Raw genomic sequence first — 27269 nt, 5'->3', positions numbered from 1 at the left:
AGATTAAATTGACAACTGAAAAAAGTATATGCATTTAAAATTCATTTCAATCAATACATTTTATTGAATGTCTATTATATACAAAATACTGACTTTAAAACTGGTTAACATAAATGTTACAAATATGTTTTCTTCAGTATCACTGTTCAAAACAAATCTTCCTTTTTGTGCTAAACACACACACAAAGATGTACTTTCGAATCGTTTTCCAATTTCCAAAATACCTCCTTTAGCTTTTTTTTTTTTTTTTTTTTTTAATTTTTTTAGGGCCTCACCAGTGGCATATGGAGGTTCCCAGGCAAGGGCCCAATCAGAGCTGTAGCTGCAGGCCTATGCCACAGCCACAGCAACATGGGATTCAAGCCACGTCTGCAACCTACACCACAGCTCACGGCAATGCCGGATCGTTAACCCACTGAGCAAGGCCAGGGATTGAACCCGCAACCTCATGGTTCCCAGTTGGATTCATTTCTGCTGCGCCACGACGGGAACTCCCCAAAATACCTCCTTTAAAACAGAAGGGAATAAATTCCAACGATGCCATTTTTAGTATGCATTAACTATTTCAAAGTACACTGGAATATTTGAAGATTGCTTGCTTTAAAGCAGATGTTGACTTCACATGAAAATAAATTCTGACTATAGAGGGAAGTCTACATTAATAAATGCATACCCATTTAACTAATTGCAGTATAAGCTACACATGTATCTAAAAAGTAAAATGACAAAGAGGAGTTTTTTTCAGGGAAGGTGATGAGTTGCCATGGGTTCTGCTTCTCTTGATTTTCTGAGCAGAGCTTGTTTGAGGGCACTAATTTTCTCATCAAGTTCAGCCAGTGAATAGTTCTGCTGTAAACAATAATACAAATTGCTGAATAAGACTCTGAAGTATCTTAATGCAGATAAAGTGCTAAATGTACTATAAATATATAAAAAAATCCAAAAGCATGTAAATTATCTTTTTATCATGAGAATAATTTTTAAACTGAACTATATGGCACAGTAATATAACGAGGCTTAAATATTTCTTCCGCTTTTTGAATGGCAACATCTCCTGGACGTTTTATACTTTGAAAGGATTATGAAAACATTTTTTTGACTATTCCTATAATCAATAGCAACAGTAAATTTTAGGCTTAGTTTAACTGACTAAAATAACTGGAAAAATATTTTGATAGATTAACTGCAACCATCTCCTGGAAAAAAAAATGGATGCTCTCAAATTTTGCTCAAAATCTTACAATTAAATAAGTAGAAGGGGGATCAAGATGGCAGAGTAAAAGGATGTGGAGCTCACCTGCTCACAGCAAAGACTATATGCTTGGAACAATTCTCACAGGAAACTAACTGAAAACTGGCAGAAGAACTAACTATACACACAACCAAAGCTGCAAGAAAGATCCATGAAACCAGGTAGGATGGGTAAAAAAAAGCATTGGGTTGGGACCTGTAACTCCAGGAGGGACCTATAAGAAGGTCCACATGGGAGAAGCTTAGCACTGGGGAGTAAGCAGGTAGGGGCGCAATCTGGGAATTTCTAGTCCTGGAATCCTGCACAGAGAAGACAAGTCCCCTTGCCTTCTGGGAAATCCACTAGGACAGAGAGAGGTTTGGAGAAGCCTAGCCTCTATTCAGGAAGAGAGCATGTGTGCTGGCTTACCCATATTCAGGATGGAGAGAGCCTTGTGCTGGCAGATTCTGCCTTACCTATACTTCCCAATCCAAAGAAGAGAATACCTTGGCCCCACTCACTCTACAACACACAGCCTGTAAGATCTGAGCCAACTGAACAATGGGTAAAGCCTCAGTCTAGCTATGCAGAGACAAAATGGGGTGCCTGGAGTGTGATCTGAGTGGGAAAAGGGTGGCCATTGTCAGAGCACTCAGAACACAGTGGTTTGTCTCTCAAAGAGAGTGCCCCAGCACGCCCACTCCAGCAGCTTACTGCTAGATCTGGGGCAGATGAATATGCAGAGGAAGGGTTGCAGCCTTGGGCTGCTTCTGTGTGGAATCACACATATGTAACACAGGCAGTGCATAAGTTCTCTGACCACATGGGCTTCACTTGTTGCAGCAATCACCTCCTTTGGGGCAGGATACACACTCAAGGGCAAAGGAGCCTGATTTTACTCTACTCTCAGGGCTTCTACTCAAACAACCTTCTGAGAACAGATCCTGCCCTCAACAAGGCAGAGAGGAAACTCTGTCTCACACGCTACACAGGTTTTAGATCCTCCAACACCAATCACACCCCCTAGGAAGGGAATAACAGCCAGCACACCCAGAGGAAAAATGTGGCGATTATTCATAACAAAACCAGCTGTTGCACCCATGACAGTGGAAACACAGTCTACACAGGGATATTCCCACACAGAAATGCCCCTTCCAGACCACAGTATATAACAATATCTCCTAAATTCATAGAGACAGAAAACTAAGTAAAATAAATAAAAAAATGTTAACAGACATAAAGCAGAAAACTGACAGTAATAGACTTTTAATAGTCCACTCACATCAATAGTCAGCTCATCCAGACAGAAAATCAATAAAGCAACAGAGATGCTAAATGACACAATAGACCAGCAGGACTTAACTGATGTCCACAAGACACTACTACCAAAAAAACCACAATATATATTCTTTGCAAGTATGGATAGAATAATCTCTACAATAGGCTACATACTAGGTCACGAAACAAGCCTCAACAAAGAGGACAGAATTTATTTCTAGCATCTTTTCTGCCCACAATGATATGAAACTAGAAATCAACCACAGAAAGAAAAATGGGAAAAGAGAAATCTACTGCCTATAGACATCTATTGCATTTCTTTACATTAATAAATATGAGGAAGAGAAAATTTGAAAACTCGTTTAAAATTGTGTGTTCGCCCCACTGGCAAAAAAAAAAAAAAAAATACCTAGGAATAAACAAGGATGTGAAAGACCTATATGCTGAAAACTATATTAAAAAAAAACTGATATAGGAAATGCATGATGATTCAAAAAAATGGGAAAAGTATCCCATGCTCTTGGATTCAAAGAATTACTGTTATAATGGCCACACTGCCCAAAGTTAATTTCAGATTTAACATAGTATCTATCAAAATATCCATTTTTTTTTTTTTTGGCTGAACCTGTGGCACATGGCAGTTCCTGGGCCAGGAATCAAATCTGAGCCACAGGTGCAGCAACGCCAGATCCTTAACCCACTGTGCTGGACCAGGGATTAAACCTGTGCCTGAGCAGCAACCCAAGCCACTGAAGAGATGCTGCCAGATTTAACCCACTGCACCACAGCAGGAACTCCCTCAAGACATTTTTCACGAACCTAAAATAAATAATCCTAAAAGTTATATTGAAACACGAACTGCCAAAGTAATCCTAAAGATAATAAAGCTGGAGGTATAACCCTTCCAGACTGCAAACTGTACTAATAAAGCTACAGTAATCAAAACAGCAAGGTACTGGCATAAAAACAGACATATAGATCCATGGAACAGAACAGAGAACCCAGAAATAAACCCATGAACCTACAGTCAATTAATACATGAAAAAGGAGGCAAAAATATAAAATGGAGTAAAGACCATCTCTCCAACAAGTGGTGTTGGGAAAGCTGGACACCTGCATGTAAATCAAATCACTCCCTCACACTATATAAAAAATAAACTCAAAATGATTTAAAGAACTAAATATAGGACACGACACCATAAAACTCCTAGAAGAAAACAAAGGCAAAACATTTTGGGACACAGATCTTTGCAATTTCTTAGATCAGTCTACCAAGACAAAAATAAAAGCAGAAATAAATGAAACATAATCAAACTTAAAAAGCTTTTGCAGAGCAAAGGGAACATTAACAAAATGAAAAGACAACCTAAAGAATGGGAGAAAATGTCTGTAAACAATGAGATGGACAAGGAGTTAATATCCAAAAAATACAAACAGCTCATATAACCCAATATTAAAAAAAAAACCCAATCCAATCAAAAAATGGGCAAAAGATTAGTAAACAGACATTTTAAAATGAAGAAGACATACAGATGGCTAACAGGTACATGAAAAGATGCTTGACATCACTAATTAATAGGGAAACGCACATCAAAGCCACAACAAGGTATCACCTCATAGCAGTCTGAATGTCTGTCATCAAAAAGTCTACAAATAATAAAAGGTGAAGAGGGTGTTGAGAAAAGGGAACCCTCCTACACTGTTGGAAAGGATATAAATTGATGCAACACTATGAAAAACAATATGGAGGTTCCTAAAAAACTAAAAATAAAACTAGCATATGATCCAGCAATCCCACTCCTGGATATATACCCAGAAAAAAATGGAAACTCTAATTCAAAGAGATGCATGAACCTCAATGCTCACAGCAGCACTATTTATAATTTATAATAGTGAAGACATGGAAATAATCCAAGTGCATATCAGAGAAAATGTGTGATGTATTAAGATACAAAAATCCTGAACAAAATGTTGGCAAACCAAATTCAACAATCATATACATACATGGTCAAGTGGGATTTACTCCAGGAATGCAAGAATTTTTCCAATATCCACAAATTGATCAATGTGATACACCACATTTAAAAACTGAATAAAAACCATATGATCACCTCAACAGATGTTTTTGACAAAATTCAAATTCCATTTATGATAAAAACTCTCCAGAAAGTGAGCAGAGAGGGAACATACCTCAACATAATAAAAGCTATATATGACAAACCCAAAACTAGCACCTTACTCAATGGTGAAAAGTTGAAAGTATTTCCTCTAAAATCAGGCACAAGACACGGATGTCCATTCTTTCCCCCTTTTATTCAAAGTAGTATTGGAAGTCCTAAACATAGCAATCAGACAAGCAAAAGAAATAAAATGAATCCAAATGGGAAAGGAAGAAGCAAACCTATCACTGTTTACAGATGATATGACACTATACATAGAAAATCTTAGGTACCTCCAGAACACTACTAGAGCTAATCAATGAATTTGGTAAAGTTGCAGGGCACAAAATTAATATGTAGAAATCTATTTAATTCTATATATTAACAAAGAACAATCACGAAGAAAAATTAAAGAAACAATTCCAACAAAAAGAATAAAATATCTAGGAATAAACTCCCCTAAGCAGATAAAAGACAACTATAAGACTCTGATAAAAGAAAATGAAGACAACACAAACAGATGGAAAGATAGGCCATGTTCATGAATTGAAAGAATACTGTTAAAATGAGCGTATTATCCAAGGCAATCTACAGATCCAATGTAATTCCTATCAAAATACTAGCGGAATTTTTCACAGAACTAGAAAAAAAAAAAAAATTTTTAAATTTGTATGGAACCACAAATGACCCTAGAGAGCCAAAATAATCTTGAGAAAGAACAAGAGAGGTGGAGGAATCACACTCCCTGCCTTTAGACTGTACTACAAAGCTACAGTAATCAAAACAGCCTGGTACCAGCACAAAAACAGACAGATCAATGGAACAGAATAGAGCCCAAAAATAAACCTACACATGTATGGTCAACTAATCTATGGCAAAGGAAACAAGAATATACAATGAAGAAAAGACACTCCCTTCAATAAGCAGTGTCGGGAAAACATGTAAAAGAATGAAATTAGGACATTCTCTAATACTGTATACAACAATAAACTCAAAATGGATTAAAAACCTAAATACAAGACCAGAACCATAAAACTCTGAGAAGGAAACACAAGTAGAACATGCTGACATAAACCACAGCAGTATTTTTTTTTTGGACCTGTCTCTAAAAGCAAAAATTAATGGGACCTTATTAAACTGCATTTGCATACCAAAAGAAGCCATGGACAAAAAAGATCAATTAAATGGGAGAAAAATATTTGCAAACGATGACCGATAAAGGGTTAATATTAAAAATATATAAACAGTTCTTACAACTAAACAGCAAAATCCAAAAAACAACCAAATAAAAAAATGGGCAGAAGACCTAAACAGATGTTTCTCCAAAGACAAAAGGCACATGAAAAGATAATGAACATCATTAATCATCAGAAATGCAAAATTTAAACCACAATGAGGTATATCACCTCATACCTGTCAGAAAAACTATCATCAAAAAGTCTACAAGTAACAAATGTTGGTCCTCACCATATGGAGAAAAGGGAACTGTAAAATGCTGCAGCCGCTGTGGAAAACTAAAAATTAAACGACCATATTACCTAGCAATTCCGCTCTCAGGTATATACCCAGAAAAAAATGAAAACTCTAATTCAAAAAGATACATGTACCCCAATGTTCAGAGCAGCATTATTTACAATTACCAAGATATAGAAGCAACTGAAATGTCCATCAACAGATGAATGGATAAATAACATGCTGTAGGTATATACAGTGCAATACTACTCAGCCATAAAACAAGAATTCAAACTGTGCCATTTTCAATAACATATATGGACTTGGAGAGTATTATGCTAAGTGAAATAAGTCAGAGAAAGACAACTACTGTATATCACTTACATGCAGAATCTAAAAAATTGAACAAGCTAGTGAATCTAACAAAAAAGAAACAGATTTATGGATATAGAAAACAAACTACTAGTACAGAGGGAGGAGTTGCAGGACAGGAGTAGGGGATTAACAGGTACAGTCTTAAATGTATAAAATAAATAGGCTTCAAGGATATATTGTACAACACAGGGAATATAACCAATACTTTATAAGAATTATAAGTGGAGTATAACGTTTAAAAAACAAGTTATTACATGTCACAGTTATGATATTTTGAGTATACTGGACAAATAGAAAATGTAAAAAGATTCAACTAATTAATATAGTCATATTGTGAACAGGGGTGGACTAAAAGTCAACCTCTGTCAAACACCCTTTGTGAATTAGATGCTAATTAGTGGTGTCTGAAGAATGGGAGTGGACATTTAAATTAAGCATTTAATATATTTCAGCATAATGTAACTGATCCTTTATTCTACAGTTATTGTCTAGATACATTGTGAATATTTATTGGGCCCATCTGAGTCATTCCATGCCCTTGAAATAAAATTCTCTAATACATCAATTTATATTCTCCCGTCTTTTTTCAGTCCTAAATCCCAGGTTATGACCTAAAAGCAACATAGCAGAATTTTTATTAATAAGAAAATTATAACATTTCAGAAACCAAAATAAAAATGTAACTTACTTGAGGTGGTTGAACTTTTCTTCTTTTCCCAGAAAAGTTCTAGATTAAAAGTAAAAAACTAGTAAGTAATCAATACATAGAAAGTCCAAAAAAATTTCCTTCATAGAACAGTGAACAAAATAAGGAGAATCCTGACAGATACAAAGCTCATGGACTCACCTAGCACTTTTGGTAACTACTACCTGTCTTCTTCCCCTTTGGAAGTTACCCTCCAAAGACGATATTAAAAGTATATAGTGGTTACATCACAGCAACATGCTCATCCTGCTAGACACACTTTCCCATTAATTCCCAGCGTCTAATGAGGCTAATGGTGGTAAGAGGTGCTCTGGGGATTTTCTACTCAAGTTTCCTTTCTTAGAATATTTCTTTTTTCTTTTTTTTTTTTTGCTATTTCTTTGGGCCGCTCCCACGGCATATGGAGGTTCCCAGGCTAAGGGTCAAATCAGAGCTGTAGCCACTGGCCCACGCCAGAGCCACAGCAACACGGGATCCGAGCCGAGTCTGCAACCTACACCACAGCTCACGGCAATGCCAGATCGTTAACCCACTGAGCAAGGGCAGGGACCGAACCCGCAACCTCATGGTTCCTAGTCGGATTCGTTAACCACTGCGCCACGACGGGAACTCCTCTTAGAATATTTCTATCCCAGGATACTGAACAAGTGAAGCAGCAATAGCCATGGAAAAACCAAACCTGGAACAGGGTTGAAGAGTGCGCGTGCACACACACGCACACACACACACACACACACACACACACACACACAAACACCCCTTGACTAACTATAATGGATGCTGTGGATGCTGAGTCAGCAGCTATCTACTGCTCTTCTATGTGACTCAGGGGCACACTGATCCCAACCCCTGGGTCTTTGTCAGTGGCTAAAACGGGCACCAGCCAATTCTGGCCAATGATTAAGAAGAAGTCTGCTGGGGAGAAAGGGGAGAGCTTCTGGAAAAAAACCTTCCTCACTTTTAAGAGAAAGCCCTCAAAGGATGCAGTTCTGGACACTGCTGTTATCTGGACAGGAAACCTGTCTTGCCATCTGCCCAGGGAAAAAAGCCAACCCCAGGCAGAGTTGAGGGGGAAAAGAGCTCAGTTCTTTAACAGTCATGATTTAGCCCAATAAATCAATTTACCCTAAAGACTGCATTACTGTTGAACTTCCCATAAGATTATTTCCATACTGTTTATACCAGTTTGAGTTTAAATTTCTGTTACTTGAAGCTGGTAACTAATCATAACAGCACAAAGTTTTTTAAACCCTGACCTAATGAATTATTTCCAGACTTTGTTCTTAGTTTCACAGAACCACAAGCTCTTGAATGGCAAATTAGTATACTGGTACATGTGATGAAGGAACTGTCAACATAGGTGGCAAAATTTTCTTGTGGACATTTCTGACAACTGAGATTCAGAAGAGAAAGTAAAAATTCTCATTTCCTTTGTGTCAAAAGCTCTTTTCAAAGAATACTGACATAATAATGCCTCTTATCAGTGGTTTATAGTAAGTGGGAAATCACTAAGTTTTGGAATTATTAAATATGGGAGGGAAAGTACTTATATAAACAGGCTCCTTCCTTTGTCAAACTGAGCTGGATCCCTGTGGTGGTAAGAGCTTAATGTTTAATTTGGTCACAGCTCAGTCTCCTACCTTCCCCAGAGGTAGGCTTTTACACATCTGATAAAGATACACTTACCTTTGTTTTTTCTAACAGCTTAATCTGTAAAATATGGACAGTTCCCATGTCTTTGAACAGTCAGATCATTACTATATCATGAAACCAAAGTGAGAAGTATCAGAACAGGGACATCAGTGGTTCAATTACTTAAAAACAGTAAAACGTGGTCTGAGGGGCTAATTTTAGGTCTGAGCAGACTATATCGACAAGCAGAACACTTAGACATATCTGTTATGGATACTCTAGACCAGTTTTAGCATTTATTCCTTTATGTACAAGGAAATGTCACTGTAAAAAGTGGAAATTTTAGCAACTTGTGGTACCTGAGAGAAAAATGTGTGAACACAGCACACTAAATAAACAGCTGGACAGAGATAATTAAAATTGTCCCTACTCTCCCATTATTTTACCTTAGCAGGTAATTTATAGTTACTTTTATAATGCCTGTGTCCCAAAGAAAAGTTGATTAAACACACAGAGGTCCAGGGAACCCATGCTCTATGGAAATTCAGTGGTAAGGAGGCCTCTTCCATGACCAGCACCCTTCCTTGTGAACTTCTAATCAATTGTAAAAGATTACTAACTGTAAAGGGTTACAGGTGCAGTGCCATAAATTTTTCTTCCCTTCTAGTCCCACTGCCCTGATGGATCTTCATTTCTCCCTCATGCGGACCATGTGCCCTCAACTGCTTTCCCGGACTCCAAGCTCTCTCCAACTCACAACTTCACAATGCTGCCAGATAGGAACCTAAATTTCAGGTTTCTCTTTCTCAAAAATGTAACCATGCTCCAACAATGAACTGCAGATGAGCTAGTGTGTCCTTCAAGGCCCTCCAAAATGTGTTTGCAATTTAATTTTCCATCTGGATCCACTTGTTCACCTCATGCTACAGGCCCACCATGACTTTCACATGTATACGGCCTGTGTGCATGAAGCTGATGTGGCCTTCAGTGCGCCCTTCTCCCCACACTTCCCTTTAGAACCAGGACTTACCACTAGATTAAAGACTGCATCTAGTCAGTGCTTTGGAACCAAGTTCACTTATCTTTACAAATCCAAAAATGAACTATCAGCCAGGTCCTATCCATTCATTCACACATTTATTCAATGCCAACTATACTCTGTGTTCAAAGATAGTAAGACACAGTTCCTTCCCTTCAGAGGCTGAAAATACAGTGTGAAAAACAGATGTGTAAACATATAATTATAAGCAATAAATGCCATAAAAAGAACAAAGTGCTGTGAAAATATACATGTGAAGAATGTTATACTTACTGTTTTCAAGGGTCGTAACTTAAAATCAGTAATTCTCTGGAAATGCTCCTAAAGATTCTATCTTTATGGTCTATTAAGCAGTATCCTTAAAAACTTTAAAACATTACTACATTCATATGTTTTCATGTTGAATGTGAAGGGTAAAGATCTTTAGAACTATTACATTAAAAAGTGCAAATACCAATCTTTGTTGTAACTCCTCCTGCTTTATATACAGTAACTCTTTTAAGTTTAAATGTCTGTTTCATAAATGCAAAGAACTTTACACAATCTAGTTTTATGAACAGAATATAATTTATATCTTCCTGTTAATGTTTCCCTTTTCGTATGCTGTGCTTCAAAGTTACCCATGATAATCAATTTCTATTCAACAACTGTGTTGAGAATTCAACTTCATATGAACCTGGATTAATTCATTTCAGTTAAAAATGTTTCCTAAATTCAATTCCTAACAAAAGTTCAATCCTTAGACAATTTAATGGGCTCAATTTTCCTACTTTCTAACTTTAGATTCTAGAAGACTATGCTACATATCTAGTCTTTCCTGTACACTTGTGAGGACTAGATATGTAAAACCATGCAACTGCCGTATGTGTATTCCCAGCACAAGGATGGGAAGAGTGATGAATGCTATGTCTCCTGCAGGGTGTGTGTTTAACTCCTCTCACCGGCATGGGCAAGCCTTTGGAGTGCAGCTTCCAAAGATGGCACATTATTTCTGTTACAGAAGGGTGGGTGTGATATCTTCTTTCCCTCTGTATCATATATATTCATAGGCCTTGAGGACAGAGTTGATCTGAGTGTTTAAACCTTTTTAGCATTGTGTTCATGGCTCACTATTAATTTGGATGTCATTTCTAACACTAATTCAGAAGTGATCCTTTTAATCAAATATACTGTTTAATAGATTTTGAAATTTTTTTTAAAGCTCAGTTTTATTACAGGTATGACAACCCAACACGTCCAGGCCAATCTTCTGTTTACATTTATAATACTTCTTACCCCTGAAGTTAGTTCCCAGCCTCAGGCCTCTGACAATCTCAATGTCTCTACCTGTTCTAACTATCACTTCTACACTCTCTCTCCAATTATCTCAAGTGTTAAATCCTTCATCTTGAAAAGCTCACCTGATATTTCTATCTGCATATCTTACTATGACTTTGAGTTCACATTTTCCCCCCAAATCCCTCCCTCTCCAGTTTTTCTTTTTTTCTTTAAAGGGCTGCACACATGGCATATGGAAGTTCCCACGCTAGGGGTCGAATCAGAGCTGCAGGTGCCAGCCTACGCCACAGCCACAGCAACATGGGATCCAAGGCACGTCTGCGACCTACACCACAGCTCGTGGCAATGCCGGGTCCTTAACCCACTGAGCAGGGCCAGGGATTGAACCCGCATCCTCATGAATGCTAGTCAGATTTGTTTCCGCTGAGCCACGATAGGAACTCCCCAGATTTTATTTCTATCAATGATAATGGCATCATTTTCCCAGACAGAAACACGACTCACTCTTGCTCTACATCTCTTTCCACCTTCAGTCAATTATCAATATTTGCCAACTTTTCTTTCCTACTGTCTCAGGCACTTAATCTTTACTACTCTCAATCTTATGTCCTTATTGCAGGATCTCACTTCACATCTAAGCTAGTACAATACCGTGTCTTTAATTTCAGTCTTCTCCTTTTAACATATTTCCCAGAACAGTGTTATTTAAGTCTTCTAAATATCACGTGCACAAACCACCTCCCTGCTGAAATGATTTTAAGAGCATTTAAACTTTAAATTCCTTAAACTTTTGGGGAAAGCATTTAAGGTCCTCTATAATCTATTTCTACCTCCTGAACCAAACATTCTATCCTGTATAAAAAGGATCCCCCAAAATAAGATGATTTGAAAAGCGGGCTCTTTTTTTAACTAAATTAATAGGTGTTTATGTTAAGCTTTTAAAATCAGAATCAGAGAGAAAGAACAGATGGGGTGAGGCCTCACTGGAGGCATCTAAAGCTACAATACTCTCTTCTAAGATTAGTTTTATTATTATTAAGAATTGCATTAACAAGGTATGAAACTGAACTAGGAAAAAACAACCTGCACAGGGATTTCTTAAGGCAGTTTGAATGGGAAAAACTTATGGTAGATTGTTGTAGGAAAAGGGATACAATCTTTATGAAGTTTTCTAGGAAGATACATCCAAAGAAAAATCCTAAAAGCGGAAAGACTTTTGTAATTATGTAGAGCAACCAACAAATCTTCTAAAATTAAAGAAGGCCAGAGGAACCATATGACACATTCATGTTTATACAGCTACTTCATAGATGGTTTCTGAAACTAAGTAAATGCTAGCTATCATTTACTGAGGTTTAACCACATGCTACATTACACAGTGTGCTAGGTGCTTGACTGGTATTATCTCATTTAATCCTTGCTTCAGCCCTTAGCACGTTAATAAACCTCATTTACAATTGAGGGAAGTAAATCACTAAAACTCTCTAAATTTTTGATCTTTAAGATTCACTGCTCACTTTTGTTATGTAACTTGCCTTCTTCATCTGGAAATATTCCTTTTGTGTACCTCACTCTAACATGGGTTTAAGAATTTGGAAAGACTGCTATTATTCCTAAAATAATTCTAATTTCACCAGTGACTTATAAGAATCCTGTTAATTGAGCTATCTTACATAATATTTTAAAGACAAGAGTTTTAGTAAATTTTAAAATTTTGTTCACTTTTACATTAAGTATGGAAGTGCTTTAAAACAATCAATCACTGAGCCCCTGAATAAGCAGGTGCTATGTACATATCACCCCAGAAGACTGAGGAAAATTATACAATGAACTCAGGATTGCTTGTCTGAAACAGGCTGATATGACAAACACAAAATGTTCTTCAATGTCCTTGGAAAAAGGGATAAGAATGAATAAATAAATGCTACAGTTGAGGAATTATACAAATACAGACTAGTCTTTCAAAAAGTCTAATGATTAGGATAAAGAAAAAGGGTGGCAGATTGAGGTGTGTGTTTGTTTAATATGGGGGAGAAACGCAAATGTGTCCAAGCTGAGGGAAGGAGTCTGTGGAGAGTGGGGGGACTGAGACAGAAGGGACTGAGATAGAAGGGACTGAGACTGACAGAGCAAGGTCCGAGAGGAACCCTTTGTTTTACAAGGTAGCAAGTTCACAGTGACAGGACTCACCACTACTCAGGTTGATTTATTATGCCATAAAAAAGCTGAAGTTTGAGAATTTCGGCAATGTACAATAAAAGCACCTCTTTTTTAAAAGATTATGAATCTACAATATTCAGAATAAAAATCTTTAAAGATATAGGTAACTCCTTACAAGGAACTATGTTCCTTCATCACTGAAACATTAAAAATGTTTGTACACAGCAGATCAATGAGTGAACTGTTATGTGATAAGGAATTCTAAAATAACACTTCTTAAAGACACTTATACTTACCACAGATTGAAAATATTCAGGAGAGATGCCTTCCAATTCAAGGATTTTATCCTCAAGTTTTTTAATTCTCTGATAAATGTCTCTTGGCACTGGACCACCTAAATACAATTTTTAAAAATTGTGAGATACTATTGGATAATTCTTTCTTCTTAGAACTTTTATTCTTAAGATACAATGCAAAGATACTTATGCAAAAGAATGGGAACTATTGAAACTTAAGAAAATAAATTAACAAAAGTAAAACAGAATGAAATCTTTAGCTCACATTTTCACATTATATACTGTGGGATATAATATATGTATGTACTTCTCCCCAAGCCCCATTTAAGTTTCCTATATTGCTAGGCATTTCGTTTTATGTTAAATTCACTTTATAAGACACTGAATAGCTCCTAATATAGAACTTGTGTTTCTGATAGACTTTGATAGTTACTTAGGAGGAAAAAAAATACACAGTGATAACTGACAATTGATTTCAGTAGCTGTAGTAAGTTATACAATTTTCCTCAATTTATATTTATCCTTACATGACATATTTTCTCTTTTAACCTAGAAGAATATTTAAAAGGAGCTTTACCATAATTCTTAACAATCTTTCTAAGAAAGGGGATGGTAAAATTAAGGTTAATCAAATTTCAAGGTTATGATTATATCCCAAATTCTTTAATTTCTTGGCACCTCCAAACATTTTCATCTAGACCAGCACCACCCCTTCCTGGATTATCACAAACTCCAAACTGGTGTTGCTACTTTGCACCTATAAAGCCTGTTTCTAACACAGGTGCCAGTGATACTTTAAAAATGTAATTCAAATATTATTTCTCTGCTCAATACCTTCCAACATCTTCACATCTCACTCAGATGAAAACCAAAGCCTTTACAATAGCCTACAAGGTTCTACACAATTTGGACATTTCTCTCCACATTCATATCATTCCAGCCATTTGATTCCTTTTTTTCTGTTATTCAACTAGGTGAAGTATTCTAACTACTTCAGCACTTGTGGTTCCCCTCTACCTCCATAATTCATAAGGCTTGCTCTCACCAACTGCAGGTCTTGGCTCAAAAGCTACCTTATCAGTAAGGCCTTCTCTGACCACTATTTTAAAAATGCCAGTGCTACCATCTCCCCCTACCAGCACTCCCTATCCTCTCTTTCCCTTATTTTTCTGCAAATCATTATTACCCCTTGACATTCTGTACATTTGCTTATTTATTGCCTGTTTCCCCACTCTAACACAAGCTCCGAGAGGGCAGAATTTTATGTTTTGTTCACTGGGTACGGCTGTGCAGCTTGTGTACTGCACAAACGTAGCAAGCATCAGTGTATAGACTACACAGGTGCTTAATATTTACTGAATGAATAAATAACACGATTAAATAATCATTATGCAATTAAAGAATACGGGCACATTTTCATATCAAAACTATCAACTTGTTAAATATAAAAACTCTAGATATAGGTTTCTTTTTGGAGGGAGAATTTTTAAATTTTAGCAACTTGGTTGTTCTTGCTCTCAAAGTAAAAAACGAGTTACTCATTTGATATTGCTCTTGCTGCTCCCTTTACCTAGAATGTCATCTGCCTCACCTATGTACCTTCCAAGAACTAGTTCAACTTCACTGAGCCAACAAAGCACTGCCTCAATCTCTTCACATGGAGATTCCTTGTGCCCCTACCCTACCCTTCCTTTATAGCCCCTTTAACATTCCCCTTCACCATTAATCTTCTCCCAAACAGATGATAAAGTCTTTGAAACCACCAAATGTGACTACATCATCTCAGTATCCCTCCTATCTAAAACAGTGCTTGGCCTATAGTAGGCATTCAATGGATACTTTTCAAAATTACCATCTTGATTCTATTAGATTTAATAAAGCAGTCAATCCTGTTAAACAGTTGTATTTTAAATTCATCTAGTTTTGGGAGAGGGGATTAATTTTAAAGCTCATTCTAACTATCCTCAAAGATGTACTCATTCTCTTCTACCTCCATTCACAAATACACCAGCCAGACTGGACTCTAGAAATTCCCTGAACCATCATACTTTGTGCCTCTGTGCTTTTTGCAGATATTCAGAAGATAGAATCAACAAAATCTGGTGACTAAATGGGGAGGGAGAATCAGGCTCTGCAGTCAGGTAAGATAGAGGTTTGATTTCTAGTTGCCATTTACTCCTTAGGCATGTTGCTGAGCTCTCTGAACTGCAATTTCTTTATCTGACAATGATAACAGCAGCAAGATCTCACAGTGGTACTGGTTAAATATCAAGTGAGTTGACACATGTATAGTATTTTCAGAGTGACTGGCACTTATTCAATAAATGTCAGTCACTTCCCTTATGGCATTTATTTATTTATATGCTTATCCCCACTGGGAGACCTTAAAGGATGAGGATTACACTATTAATACTTTGTACATAGCACAGTGGGTGCTAAGAATGAGAGATGGTCATGGTTAAGTTATGAAACTGATGACAGGAAAAAGACTATATTAGTTTTCGGCCATGACTTTAATAAACTGAGAGTGTCAGGATCTATTTGGAATTTGTTCCCATTATACTACCACTCTCAAATTGTTGAGAAGTGTTAAGAGAAGGAAGAACATACACACATGAAACTGTTAACTACTTGAGAGCAGGGACTATGTTTCCTTCCTTTCTGTACTAACCAGTATGATGTTTTGTATATGACAGGGGCTCAACGAAAATCTGTTACTAAATGAATCAGAATTTCTTTAACCATCTGCAAAGGTACATTATAGGACACTGCCCAGCACTCTGCTTACCTGTCTGCAACCGCAAGTGAGCCTCAATATTTTGCAGTCGTTCTTCCACAGCCTGATTACCACAATCCCGGAGCATGCTGTTAGGTTTATGACCTGATCCTTGAATTCCTTCAGGTCTAGTCTGTGGTCCATATGTATTCACAACTCTAGAAACTAAGTTAAGAAATTTTTGAGCCTATTAAACTTACATTTCAAAAATCAGAAATTCTAACGGTACGTTGTGTTCTTTTTATAACCACAAACCAAGTATGAAGAAAGGCAAGATTTTTTGCTTTGTTTTAAAATAAATAAAATTTAGATAGGAAAGTGATTTTTATTCCATTTTGCTTATAATCTAGAATAAGCTTTGTCAGTGATGAAGATATTACACAGTAAATACTTACCTTTTACATGACTTTTAAATCCAGGGTAAGGAGTAAAAACGGCATCAGTTCTCGCACAACTATTTTCTAGGAGAATTTAGATGAATGTAAAGTTAAAATATATTCTTAAAAATGTGTGAGATTTTGATAACCCTCCAATAATGCATATTAACATATTACTCATAATCAAAGAATATAATTTTAAATAATAGTAATTAAATTACTATCAATTTAGTTATCTTTACCTTCTAAAATTTGTAATATATAATCTCATCTAATTTCCAGATTTATATACAGAAAAATCCTCAATATTTGGTGGCATAATTCAATATAATTTTTAATCAATACCAATCTCCCTAAAAACCACCTGGACATTTGGAGAAAACAATTTATATACTACAGAGAGTTAAAATAAGCCAGAGACATTATTCATGTTATTTCAACATAGAAATAAACAAAACTCATTATCGTTACTGAAATGTCTTTTTCAAAAATAGAGCATTTTTGTTATTACTTACTGATCAAACTAATGAACATCTAATAAAATGGATTACATATTCAACACATCTTCATTTCAGAATACTATGAAAAAACATACCTTTACACTATCTAGATTTCCAATGCCCATTTTAAAAATCCCTAATCACAAAAGCTATTTATCACTTTTCAGCCTGCCCCTTTCAAAAAATGCAATTTTAAGAAAGATAATATGTGAAAATTTGTTCCAAATTTTTCCTAGGTTGAAAAGCATAGCTTCTTTCATATTGGGTATCGACATATAAATCACAAACCAAGAGACAAAGCTGGAGTGATGTTAACATAATATATAAACATTTCATATATAAAATAATCTTCAAAATGATGTTAAGTAAAAGCATGCATTGTAGCAAATTTTCTGAAAAAATTCTCCTTGATTATTTTATACTAAAAAATGGATGGTAAAAAGAGATACTGAAAGAAAATTTTTTCTTTATAGAATTTGATTTTCTAAAAAATTGTTTACATATACACCAACTGAGAAGTATTAAAAGGAGCACACTAGCACATAACATCTCAATTTTTTCAGTCTAAGTTTCCTAAGACAGTTCTGCTGACACATCAAATTGTGTGAATAAAATTCCAAATTCACTTATCTTTTATATATAGATACTAGACAGAGTCATTTTCTTTTTTTTTTTTTTGAGATACCACAAAATATGTTTAAAGGGCCATCACCTCTCCATTCTCTTCCTGCCATTTCATGGGGCTAAGGGTTAAAAAAAGAAGCTATCATCCATTCCAGAGCTATATTCCAAATATATAGATTAACTGACCCATTAGAGAGAAATTCAGCATGGTGTGAAGATAGTGAATGTATGAGTGCTAGTCACTCTCCACAGCAATTCTTCCTAGCACTGTTTGGAGCCAGCAAGGGATTGAATGGGCCAAGGAATCCTGCTGAGCATTTCAATTCTTGTCAATTTCTATCCCCTGGTGGTTTATAATAATAGAGTTAGCAGGGAGAACAGAGGAATAACATTAGTGACACATGCGCTTGCTTCTTCAACAAACCCTTTCTCATGGGCTGCTTGCAGTTGGATTGCAGTACCTGGGATTTTGCCACTGCTGCACCTGTTCTGAAAAGCTAACAGTAAAATATACCAAATCTAGTGATATGCATGTATAATGTTAACAGTAGAAAAAGCTAAATTTAGGACCCATCCTGAGCCTGTATTATTCCATTATGAGGAGAATCAGTCTACGAACGTGATACACTGTCAATTCTAGGTTCATCTGACAATTCTGTGTTCATAATAATTAGCCAAGAAATATTAGAGGCAACAAGAAAATTGTTCATTCCAATTAGAACTCTTCTCCATAATTTTTCTAAGAACTACTTGTTCTGATTATTACTATGATGCCTGAATATGATCTATGCTACCAGTGCTTTGCAATTTTGCATTCTGCAGCATACCTGCGGACCTGTAAATATAGTATAGCATCACGTTGAGAGGAAAGGAAAATCTGATGAAAAACAGCAAACGTATGTGCTATGAGAGAAAGGAAAAAGCCATAAGACACTATAGTCCTCATGACAGACTGGTTTTATCGTGACATAAAACATTTCAAACAGCTAAGGAGTAGTAAGAAAATTGCTCCCTCTTGAGGAGTATTAACTTTACTAAGTTTACTTCATGTATTAACATCATAATTTCCTAAAACCTTTACAGACTTGAAATTAATACAGCTTAGGTCCTTGCTACTAGTGAGACTGACTAGCCTTGCCACCCACACTTCATTTCTGGAAGGAACTTTAAAACAATTTTTTCACCTGTGGTAAATACGAGCCTTTTAATGTTAGCATTTATTTGACTTTTGCATAACCAAGAGGAAAACCATTTTGCAACAAAGTCTGCAATATAGTCTATTATTAAACAGAAGGAAATTCTGCTGCTTTAGTTTCCAAATAAACCTGTGAAATAAATTAAACCGTGTCCTTAATATTATTCATTGAGAACAAATGAAAGATCATTAAAATCCTGCGAAAATTAACTTCTAGATAGTTACCTTGATTACAATCAATAACATTGCAAAATTCCCTGACGTTGTTTTCATTGATTTCAGCTTGCTTTCTTTCAATAAACGCAGATATTCGTCTGTCAATCTACAAACAATAAGTATGCATGTCTTAATTCAAACATAATGAGTTAAAAAAAAAAACCTCCCCCCACCCCCTCCCCCAAACCCAACTTCTTACTTCTGCTTTTCCAGCTTTTATTTGAACGACTTCTGGATCAAAATGGATCTGTGTCTTTTTCATATCTCCTAAATCACAATCTTTTTGCTTTTCTTCCTCTTGTAGGTCACCAATGGGAAATTTGGCATTTACTTCATTCTTGTTCCCTGTTTCTGTTTTTCCTATCTCTTCAACAACAGCTGTATTCTCCTCTTTAATTAGAGGCTGAAGTTTTGCTAAAAAAGGCTGAGAAGAACACAATTCCATCTGCTGAGGTTCAAACTGATCAAAATTAATTATACATTTACCATATTTATATAAATTTCTGCAAGTAAAGGCAATATTTAATTTCAATTAACTAAATATAAAAGGTTGGCATATCATACATAGATCTGACCGCATATAAGTGCCGTTGTTCTCTACTGTGACCAGTATCATTTGCTATAAATCTGTTTTTTTAAAAAAGGAAAGAAAAGAAAGAAAACTGAGGATATTTAAAATTTTCTTTGAAAGAATCATTCTGTCACTCATCTTTTATTTTGTGCCAAATCAAAGCCTCAGCCTGTGGCACCAATGCCACTTAATTAACATGTCATTCAAATGCCTCCTCAGAACACTAAGGCTTAGTATTTTTCCTCCTTAACATGAGAGCCAGTGCTCTCACTCAGCAAAGCCCTGCATTATCACTATATCACTGGAGATTCTCCACTTGAAACTGCAGTTGGCCAAAGTGAATGAGAGAGCATAGACATGAAATATATAGGTGTTATGCTGAGTGAACACTCAGGCTTTTCCTGACATGGCAAGATATCTTCTTAGGTCATGAAATTAAATTTTTGAAAAAAATGAACATAGCTAAAAAGAGGTAGATGCCTATTACTACACTGGGGGGAGGGGGGAGGGAACCCTGTTGTATAACATGAATTATTTCCCCCCAACAATTAGGCCTCAGTTGAGTTCTATAGCTCATTGTTTCCACCTTTTAAAACTAGGGTTAACTATTACTTTTAATATGAAACAGTTAAGATTTCCCATAAAACCCTTGAACAGAGGACTGAAAATTAATGTCTATTCCGTTAATCAAAACACACCAACACTTGTCAATGTTCCAATTATTTTTTCATAGCTACAATTTTGCTTCCCCTGTTTGCTATACCAAATACTCTTCTGAAACTTTATAACATTTCAATAGCAAAAAAATGACCAATCCAAACCTGACACTTCATATTTTATACGTTGATTAGAGATAAACTGCAAACCTACATCAATCATAACTGCAGAGATGTTCAATTGGAAACTAGTTAGCTCATAATACTGCTCAATTATTGAACTGAAATATTAAAAAATATAGCAATACTACTATAAATTAACAATACAGTGTTGACTTTTAACATAAAGGATGAATTATTTCAAATTCTTAAGAAAAAGAGAAGATAAAATACTGACTGGCTACTCACTAATATGAGACATTAATGTCACAGAAATTACTTTCTTTTTAAAAACTATGCTGAAACTGTTTAATTGCAATAGACACTCCAGGATGTGTCATGCTGGGATAATGCCACTTCTTCAACCACTGAAAGCACTCCATGAGCCTCCAAACTCACCCAAGGCATGGAATCATTATCATAGCATGACACACACCTGCCGTGTCTTATTGCTTAATTATAACCCACCATAGATGCAACTGTATTGAATTTTCAGCAAGTCTAGAATTGAATAGAATTGCATTCACTCAGTCTTCATACCCACATCAGTCTACTGGGCTGTATTCCTCTAACTGTCCTATCACGATGTAAATTAAGAGACTTGGATCCAATCTGGCTGAAGTAACCTTTTATTAGTTACACTATCAATATAGTGTTAAGATAGAACTGACAAATACTCCAGCTTATAATTTAACTACAATTAATTTCTAGCCTCAATATCGAGTTAACATTTTTAACAAGAAATTTACCTGTAAATATAAAACGTGTTGCTCAAGTGCACTAAAGAGCAAAGCAGGCTGGAATGCCGAGAGGCTCTGGAGCTTGTTCCAATCGATTGTAATTTTCACCACATCATCTCTGAGGTTAAGCTTCAAAGGGGCAAACCAGCAACATCACAAAAATTACACGATTAAGGTATACATAAGGGACTGTCAGAGAAAAACAAGATTTCTACAGACTAACAAACCTATTCAGCTCAAAGTTCTTAAGTTTTTAATGATACATTAAAATGCTCTATCTAGTTACCACTTTAAAAAGCCAAAAAAAGTACAATTTTCCAAAAAATCAGATTGACATCTCACTCCGATTCTATTCGTGGGTCTGTGTAATGTGACCATCTTACAGGTAAAACAATTTGTGAAAGATGAAAAGATGAGGCTTTTTGATACTTCAATATCTCAAAGCCTTTGGACAGGGGCCAAGATAGGCTGCCCCTTTTCAGAATCCTCCTGCTTCCAGCCAGAGCATTAAACAGGGGGCAGGTACGTTTCTGAAAGTTCTGATATGCACATTTGTTATTGTTAACTATGCACATAAATACATAACTGAAATACATCATTACTCTGATTATCTTCTGAATCGCACTTTGTTTTCAATTTTAACAAATTTTTAAAATAATTTAAAAATCAAGTTTTTTCTCATACATATTATAAAGTCTAGGGATAAGTGACAAAGTGTTTATCTACTTCAAATAAAAATTAAACTACTACTAAGCAGTGGAAATCTGAAACTGAAAAACTAATAGTTATCCATAATAATGAAATAAATGGCCAGAGACTGGATGGAAAGGCCTGACTTACTGCTAACTTGTACAGTGTGAGGGCTTATTACACGAAAATTTCTTATAAATTGGCTATGTCTGTGAGAATAAAATTATATACAGAAAACTACCAAGAATCTGAATATAAAATTAATATCAAAATGGGTGAAAAATTTAGAGGGAAAGCCTTCCAAGTGTATATAAGAGAACTACCATAAACTTTTCTAGGGACATGTGTTTACAGCATTTTGTAAAGATATACTGTATCACAGAATCAAGTTAACTATCCTATTTTTCCAGAAATCATTTATTTAAAATTAGTCATCTTTGCTAAAAATAAAGATATATTACTTTAGTTCAAATATAGATCTTATGAATTGTGATTACAATATAGCAAAAAGATGAATGAATCACTGTACAAAAAACTGAAAAGATATGAAGTTCCCACAAAGGCACTATATTGAATGCTATATGAAAGAAATTTCCACCCTTTGACCAGGAATATTTAAAGTCCATATCAGACAAGCATAAGGAACTAAGTTTTGTGTAGGCTGCACTAGCAGATGAGTTTATATTAATTTAACTAAAGTTTTACATTAAGATTGCTACATTAATCTTAATTAATTTAATGCCTATAAAGATTTTGTTAGACAACAACTTATGTATGAAAGTAAACTATACTTTCACAGTTCCAAAGAGATCTATAGTTGGTTATAACAAATTTATATATACATTTTGGGATAATGCAAATCCTCAACCAAGACAAAGCAACAAATTTACCAAATAGTAACTTATAGAAATTAATTTATGTTTGGATCATAGTCTCATTTCAATACAGCAGAATTATGTAAGCTTTCAAGTGAAATTCAAGATACTTGGTCTTTTAAGAAAACCATATAACAACATTAAAAATTAACTTTAAAACTATCCCAATACATTCAATTATTATTCAACAAATTCCCTATTAGTAATATGAATTCTATGCATTTTTAGGCTATAGAACTTGTAACTCTAAAACATTCACTCGAAAATGTATAAGTCAGCCATTAATATGGACCATTTAAAATATGCATTTCAGTAAAAACTTTATAAATATGAAAATCCAAGCTAATAATAAATAACTCTTCAGCTTGTAAAATGGACAATCCAGAGGCAAGTAATAAAGTTAAAATTAGTAAACTGGAAATCTAGGATAGAAAATACTGTTTAAACATTCAATTTTATGTTTCCTATTGAGGAGAGCTAATAATACAATGATACTATATAGAATGAACTAGGCATTTTACAACATACAGTTAAAGAAATTCCTTAAACCAGTTTCAAAAAAAAAATAATGATTCCCACTAGGGGCAATTTTATAAGTATAGTACTCTGGCTTTCATCCTTATCTTTATACATCTCAAAATATAGAGTATTATCAAAATGGCTAGCAGTTAATTGATGAGATGATTTTTTTTCCCCAACACTTGTATAAATGGTTCCTTCACTGTCAATAAAACTCACCAAATATTTAAACATTTTTGAGGTGACATAAATAATTTGTAATCATACTTTTCCTACAGAATAGTTGAATGTTTAAAATGTTAAAATAAGTTTTAAAAATTCAGTATGCCAACTGTTTCAAAAATGTTTAAATTATTTCTTAATGTTATTTAAAAAAATCTCATCAGTGGGGGGAAGTCTGTAAACTACAGGTGAGCATTAACCTTTCATCTTGACATTAGGATATAAAAAAAAAAAAACCTTAAAGTTCCAAAGTCACATCATAGAAAGTTCTCAAACTTTTAAACCATTTAGAGGTTTTAAGTCTTGACACTGAAATATTAATGTCCCTGTCTCAAAAAAATATTTAAGTCCTTGAAAAACAACTCTTTTAGCCGATTCTATTGATAATTATTCGCTTACACCAAATTGTGTATTTAATTTTGAGTAATACTCTTTTTAAGTCAGAATATATTAGAATTTTTAAAAATACTGAAATAACCTTTTAAAAAACTGATTATCCATCCACCGAAGGCTTTTAAAAGTAATTTTCACAAATCAAACGCTCTATTTTCATAAAGGATGTTACCATTATCTTCCACACAAATACCTAATCCTATCTAAGATTTAAAAAAAGATTTCCTTTTAAAAGCAGACAAACGGTATTTTCAAGTTCGCATTTTAAATTTCCTTTACATCTTACATCATGAAACGAAATAGTGACTTCACTGGAACAGAGTAAAGAGCACTTTTATTTGTTCGATTCTATAATGATATTTCTACAAAAGCTATTTATCAGCCAGTTAAGCTAGTTAATATTTAATAACTTGTCAACAGTTGTGATGCAAACAGTATAAACCAGGGATAACTTATCCAACTTAACACTAGAAGTGGTTGAATTAATTCCTTTTCTCTTCCTTCCCGTTTTGAAAGGGGAAGAGATGCAAGCAACAGCCAGAAAGAAAGAAGAAATAAACAAACCCAACTGACTCCTAACGGTAAATCACCCAAAAAAGGCGGAGAGGGAGCTTTTCCAGAAATCTCAGGCCGTAGACTAACCTATCAATTTCTATAATGAATGAATTGGAGGAAAAGGGATCCACAGCGCTAGGCGCCTCCCAAACCCTCACAGCTTTTCCGCACGCATTCTCTTCGAGCTTGTTTCTCTCCTAGCGGGGTTTCACTTACACTATCCTCATTCGCTCTTGGGGAGAAGAGTTGCAAAGAAATCTAGCCTGCAACCGGTCTTGAACTAACCCACGCGCGGCCAGCCTCACTTAGACCACAGGCGGCCGGGCCCGAGCTCCTCCCCCAGCCTCGGCTATTCTGGGCCGGGTCCCACACCCCGCAGGCCTCCGCCGCCCCCGCCTCCGCCGGAGAAAGGAGAGGGGGAGGGGCCGGACGGTTCCCAGATCCCTACTCCCAAAGCCCACCACTCACTTGTCCAGCAAGGGTATGCAAGGAGCGAAAGACTTCGCAGACCACCTCTTGGGAGAGGTTGGGGCTGCAGCTCCGCTCCATGCTCCTGTCACCGAGGGTCGCGCGACTAAGCTCAGCGGCGGCAGCCATGACACTTTCGTAGGCCACCCCCACCAGCACCAAGGTGTGCTCACAACACACCCCTCCCTCTCCTGCCTTCGTCGCTCCCCGATGATGTAAACACACTGCGTCTCATTTAGAGCGAGACTGTAAGACCCCACCTTCCCTACATGACTGACAAGCATGTGCACCAATAAGGTGCAACTACAGCATTCCTTCAAGGACCGTGAGCAAGAGATTGCCAACCTGGGCTTGGCTTGCTGCAATATTTGAGATGGTGATTTGGAGTCGTTATCTAATGAGAGTTAGCTTCTTGAAGCTTAGCTTGACGCTTAGATGTTGATTATGAGTGTTGCTAAGAGAAAACTTGTAGTTAAATGTTAGAGTTTTAGTACCAAATTAAAGTTGAGATTTTACCACGGCACTTTAGAAAGATCGCTGGTCAGGGACGCAGTGGATCCACACATATTTCTAAACACTGAAAACACACAGAATTGTCATAATTGGGTAGAACATTTTCGTCTATACACAATTTAACATCACTTTTTTTTCATGAGAGAAAGAGGAGGATATAACCACCTCCCCCCCAAAATACCCCTCTTTTATGCCTCATTTACTATCAAGGGAATACTACTTTAAATCTGCAAAATAATTCTGTCAAGTTTTAAAACTTGCATAGTTGCTGTTCTCTGAGTGATATGGTATACACACTCATCTAAAACTGTTTCAAAGAAAACAATGTCAACATGATTCCAACAGGAATTTAACCCAAATAAGTAATTGCGTGAACACCATCTTTGAAAATAAAGATAAATCCGAATTAAAATTCAACAAGTTATTATTTATCCAGATAACTGTATTAAAAGATATCTGAAGGGCTCTGTAGTATTCCGGGGTCAAGCATTGAAAATTTTGTTGTCCAATTGAAAAAAAAAAAAAAGTTTAGACGAATGCTTAATGTTAAACTCTATTCAAAACCACTTGAAAAATAAACATCATGTTTAGATATGAGGGATGAAAGATTTAAAATTCTTAATTCTAATTGTCTAATGCGTTTACAGTAGGAGAAGCAGAGTTGGAAACTTGCACAATGTGTATTCTTCAGTTTTAGAGTAGGCTGAATGAAAGGGGAGGAATAAACCATCAAGGAACTTGGATTAGGGGCAGTAGAGATAAAAGAATGCCTTTGACCTGTCCCTAGGGAGCCTCTTAATTAGGCTTTCATTTCCAAGGATCAGCAGGCTTGACAGGATCTTAAGTAATCTCGTCCGCTCCCTTGTTCACAGCAAGATATAGAGTTTATAATCCAGCCTATGCCTAGAGACATCCAGAAACAGATTTCACAATATCTAATCCCAAATTGAGCAACCTTCTTCCCATTCAAGCTACTCTTCCCCGTGTTAACCTAAATCCAAGAGTCTTTGCAATGTTAAGGTATTTTCCTGGCCTCTAGTTCTCTTGTTAGAGAATAATTCTAATGGGGTAACTGGAAGTTTTTGCTTTATAACATATTACCAGCCAGTTTCAGATAATTTGTTTTCTTCTAGGTATAAAGGGTTGGTTTGTTTGTTTTTCAGATATTCAGACCCTGGTATGAAACACACTTGGGAACTTGCCATCTTTATAAGAATACCACCTTTAATAAGATACTACTCATTCTTTTCTTTGCCATCACCAATTTTGAAATTTCAAGTTTTACTGTTCCCCTTAAACCTCTAATAGAGAATTAACTGATGGCCATTTGATCTGTATATAAATTCTCAATGAGATTCTCTGTTTCAATATGCAGACTTCCACTTATATACTGCTTATGTAACTAATACTTATAATTTAACTTCTGTGCATTACTTCTTCTTTCCAGGGACTTTTCTTACTTCTTCCTGATGACTATTACCTTCATTTTGGATACTTTTCTTTTTTTCTTCTATATATTTTAAATATATATATATTTGGGGAGTTCCCATTATAGCTCAGCAGGTTAAGAACCTGATATAGTCTTCATGATGATGCAAATTCAATCCCTCTCCT

At 35.7% G+C, this 27269-nt stretch overlaps 1 protein-coding gene and 1 long non-coding RNA gene across 3 annotated transcripts in view; one reads left to right on the top strand and one right to left on the bottom strand.

Moving 5' to 3' along the window:
• LOC110261570 overlaps nt 1-16386 on the top strand; it is a 92173-nt gene extending 75787 nt beyond the window's left edge. The window contains exons 6-7 of the long non-coding RNA XR_002345855.1: nt 15679-15747; nt 16303-16386. This is a non-coding gene — a long non-coding RNA (uncharacterized LOC110261570). The remainder of the gene's footprint in view (nt 1-15678; nt 15748-16302) is intronic.
• Nucleotides 34-25356, bottom strand: MBIP (MAP3K12 binding inhibitory protein 1). Of its 2 annotated transcripts, none has more exons than XM_003128514.6 (9): nt 25143-25356; nt 21430-21549; nt 19494-19718; nt 19304-19400; nt 16778-16843; nt 16395-16547; nt 13607-13704; nt 7184-7222; nt 34-849 (listed from the first exon to the last, which is right to left on the bottom strand). In XM_003128514.6, exons 1-9 carry the CDS (start codon nt 25269-25271, stop codon nt 742-744), a joined length of 1035 nt encoding a protein of 344 aa, XP_003128562.3. In that variant the 5' UTR covers nt 25272-25356; the 3' UTR covers nt 34-741. The 2 variants fall into 2 exon arrangements, with proteins under 2 accessions (XP_003128562.3, XP_005666261.1); XM_005666204.3 differs by having other exon boundaries at nt 34-846.

Source organism: Sus scrofa, chromosome 7 (genome assembly GCF_000003025.6).
Source record: "Sus scrofa isolate TJ Tabasco breed Duroc chromosome 7, Sscrofa11.1, whole genome shotgun sequence".
Lineage (NCBI taxonomy): Eukaryota > Metazoa > Chordata > Mammalia > Artiodactyla > Suidae > Sus > Sus scrofa.
The sequence above is the reverse complement of the archived record's forward strand: the minus strand, read 5'-3'. Positions and strand labels throughout refer to the sequence as shown.

Excerpts from the sequence above, each read along its gene's own strand:
- MBIP (XM_003128514.6), bottom strand. The coding sequence starts at position 25,271 with ATGGCTGCCGCCGCTGAGCTTAGTCGCGCGACCCTCGGTGACAGGAGC. Across the intron at positions 19,719-21,429 it reads AACACGTTTTATATTTACAG|CCTTTTTTAGCAAAACTTCA; the intron begins GTAAATTTCTTG and ends TGTTCTTCTCAG. Across the intron at positions 13,705-16,394 it reads TCACTTGCGGTTGCAGACAG|GTGGTCCAGTGCCAAGAGAC; the intron begins GTAAGCAGAGTG and ends AATTGTATTTAG.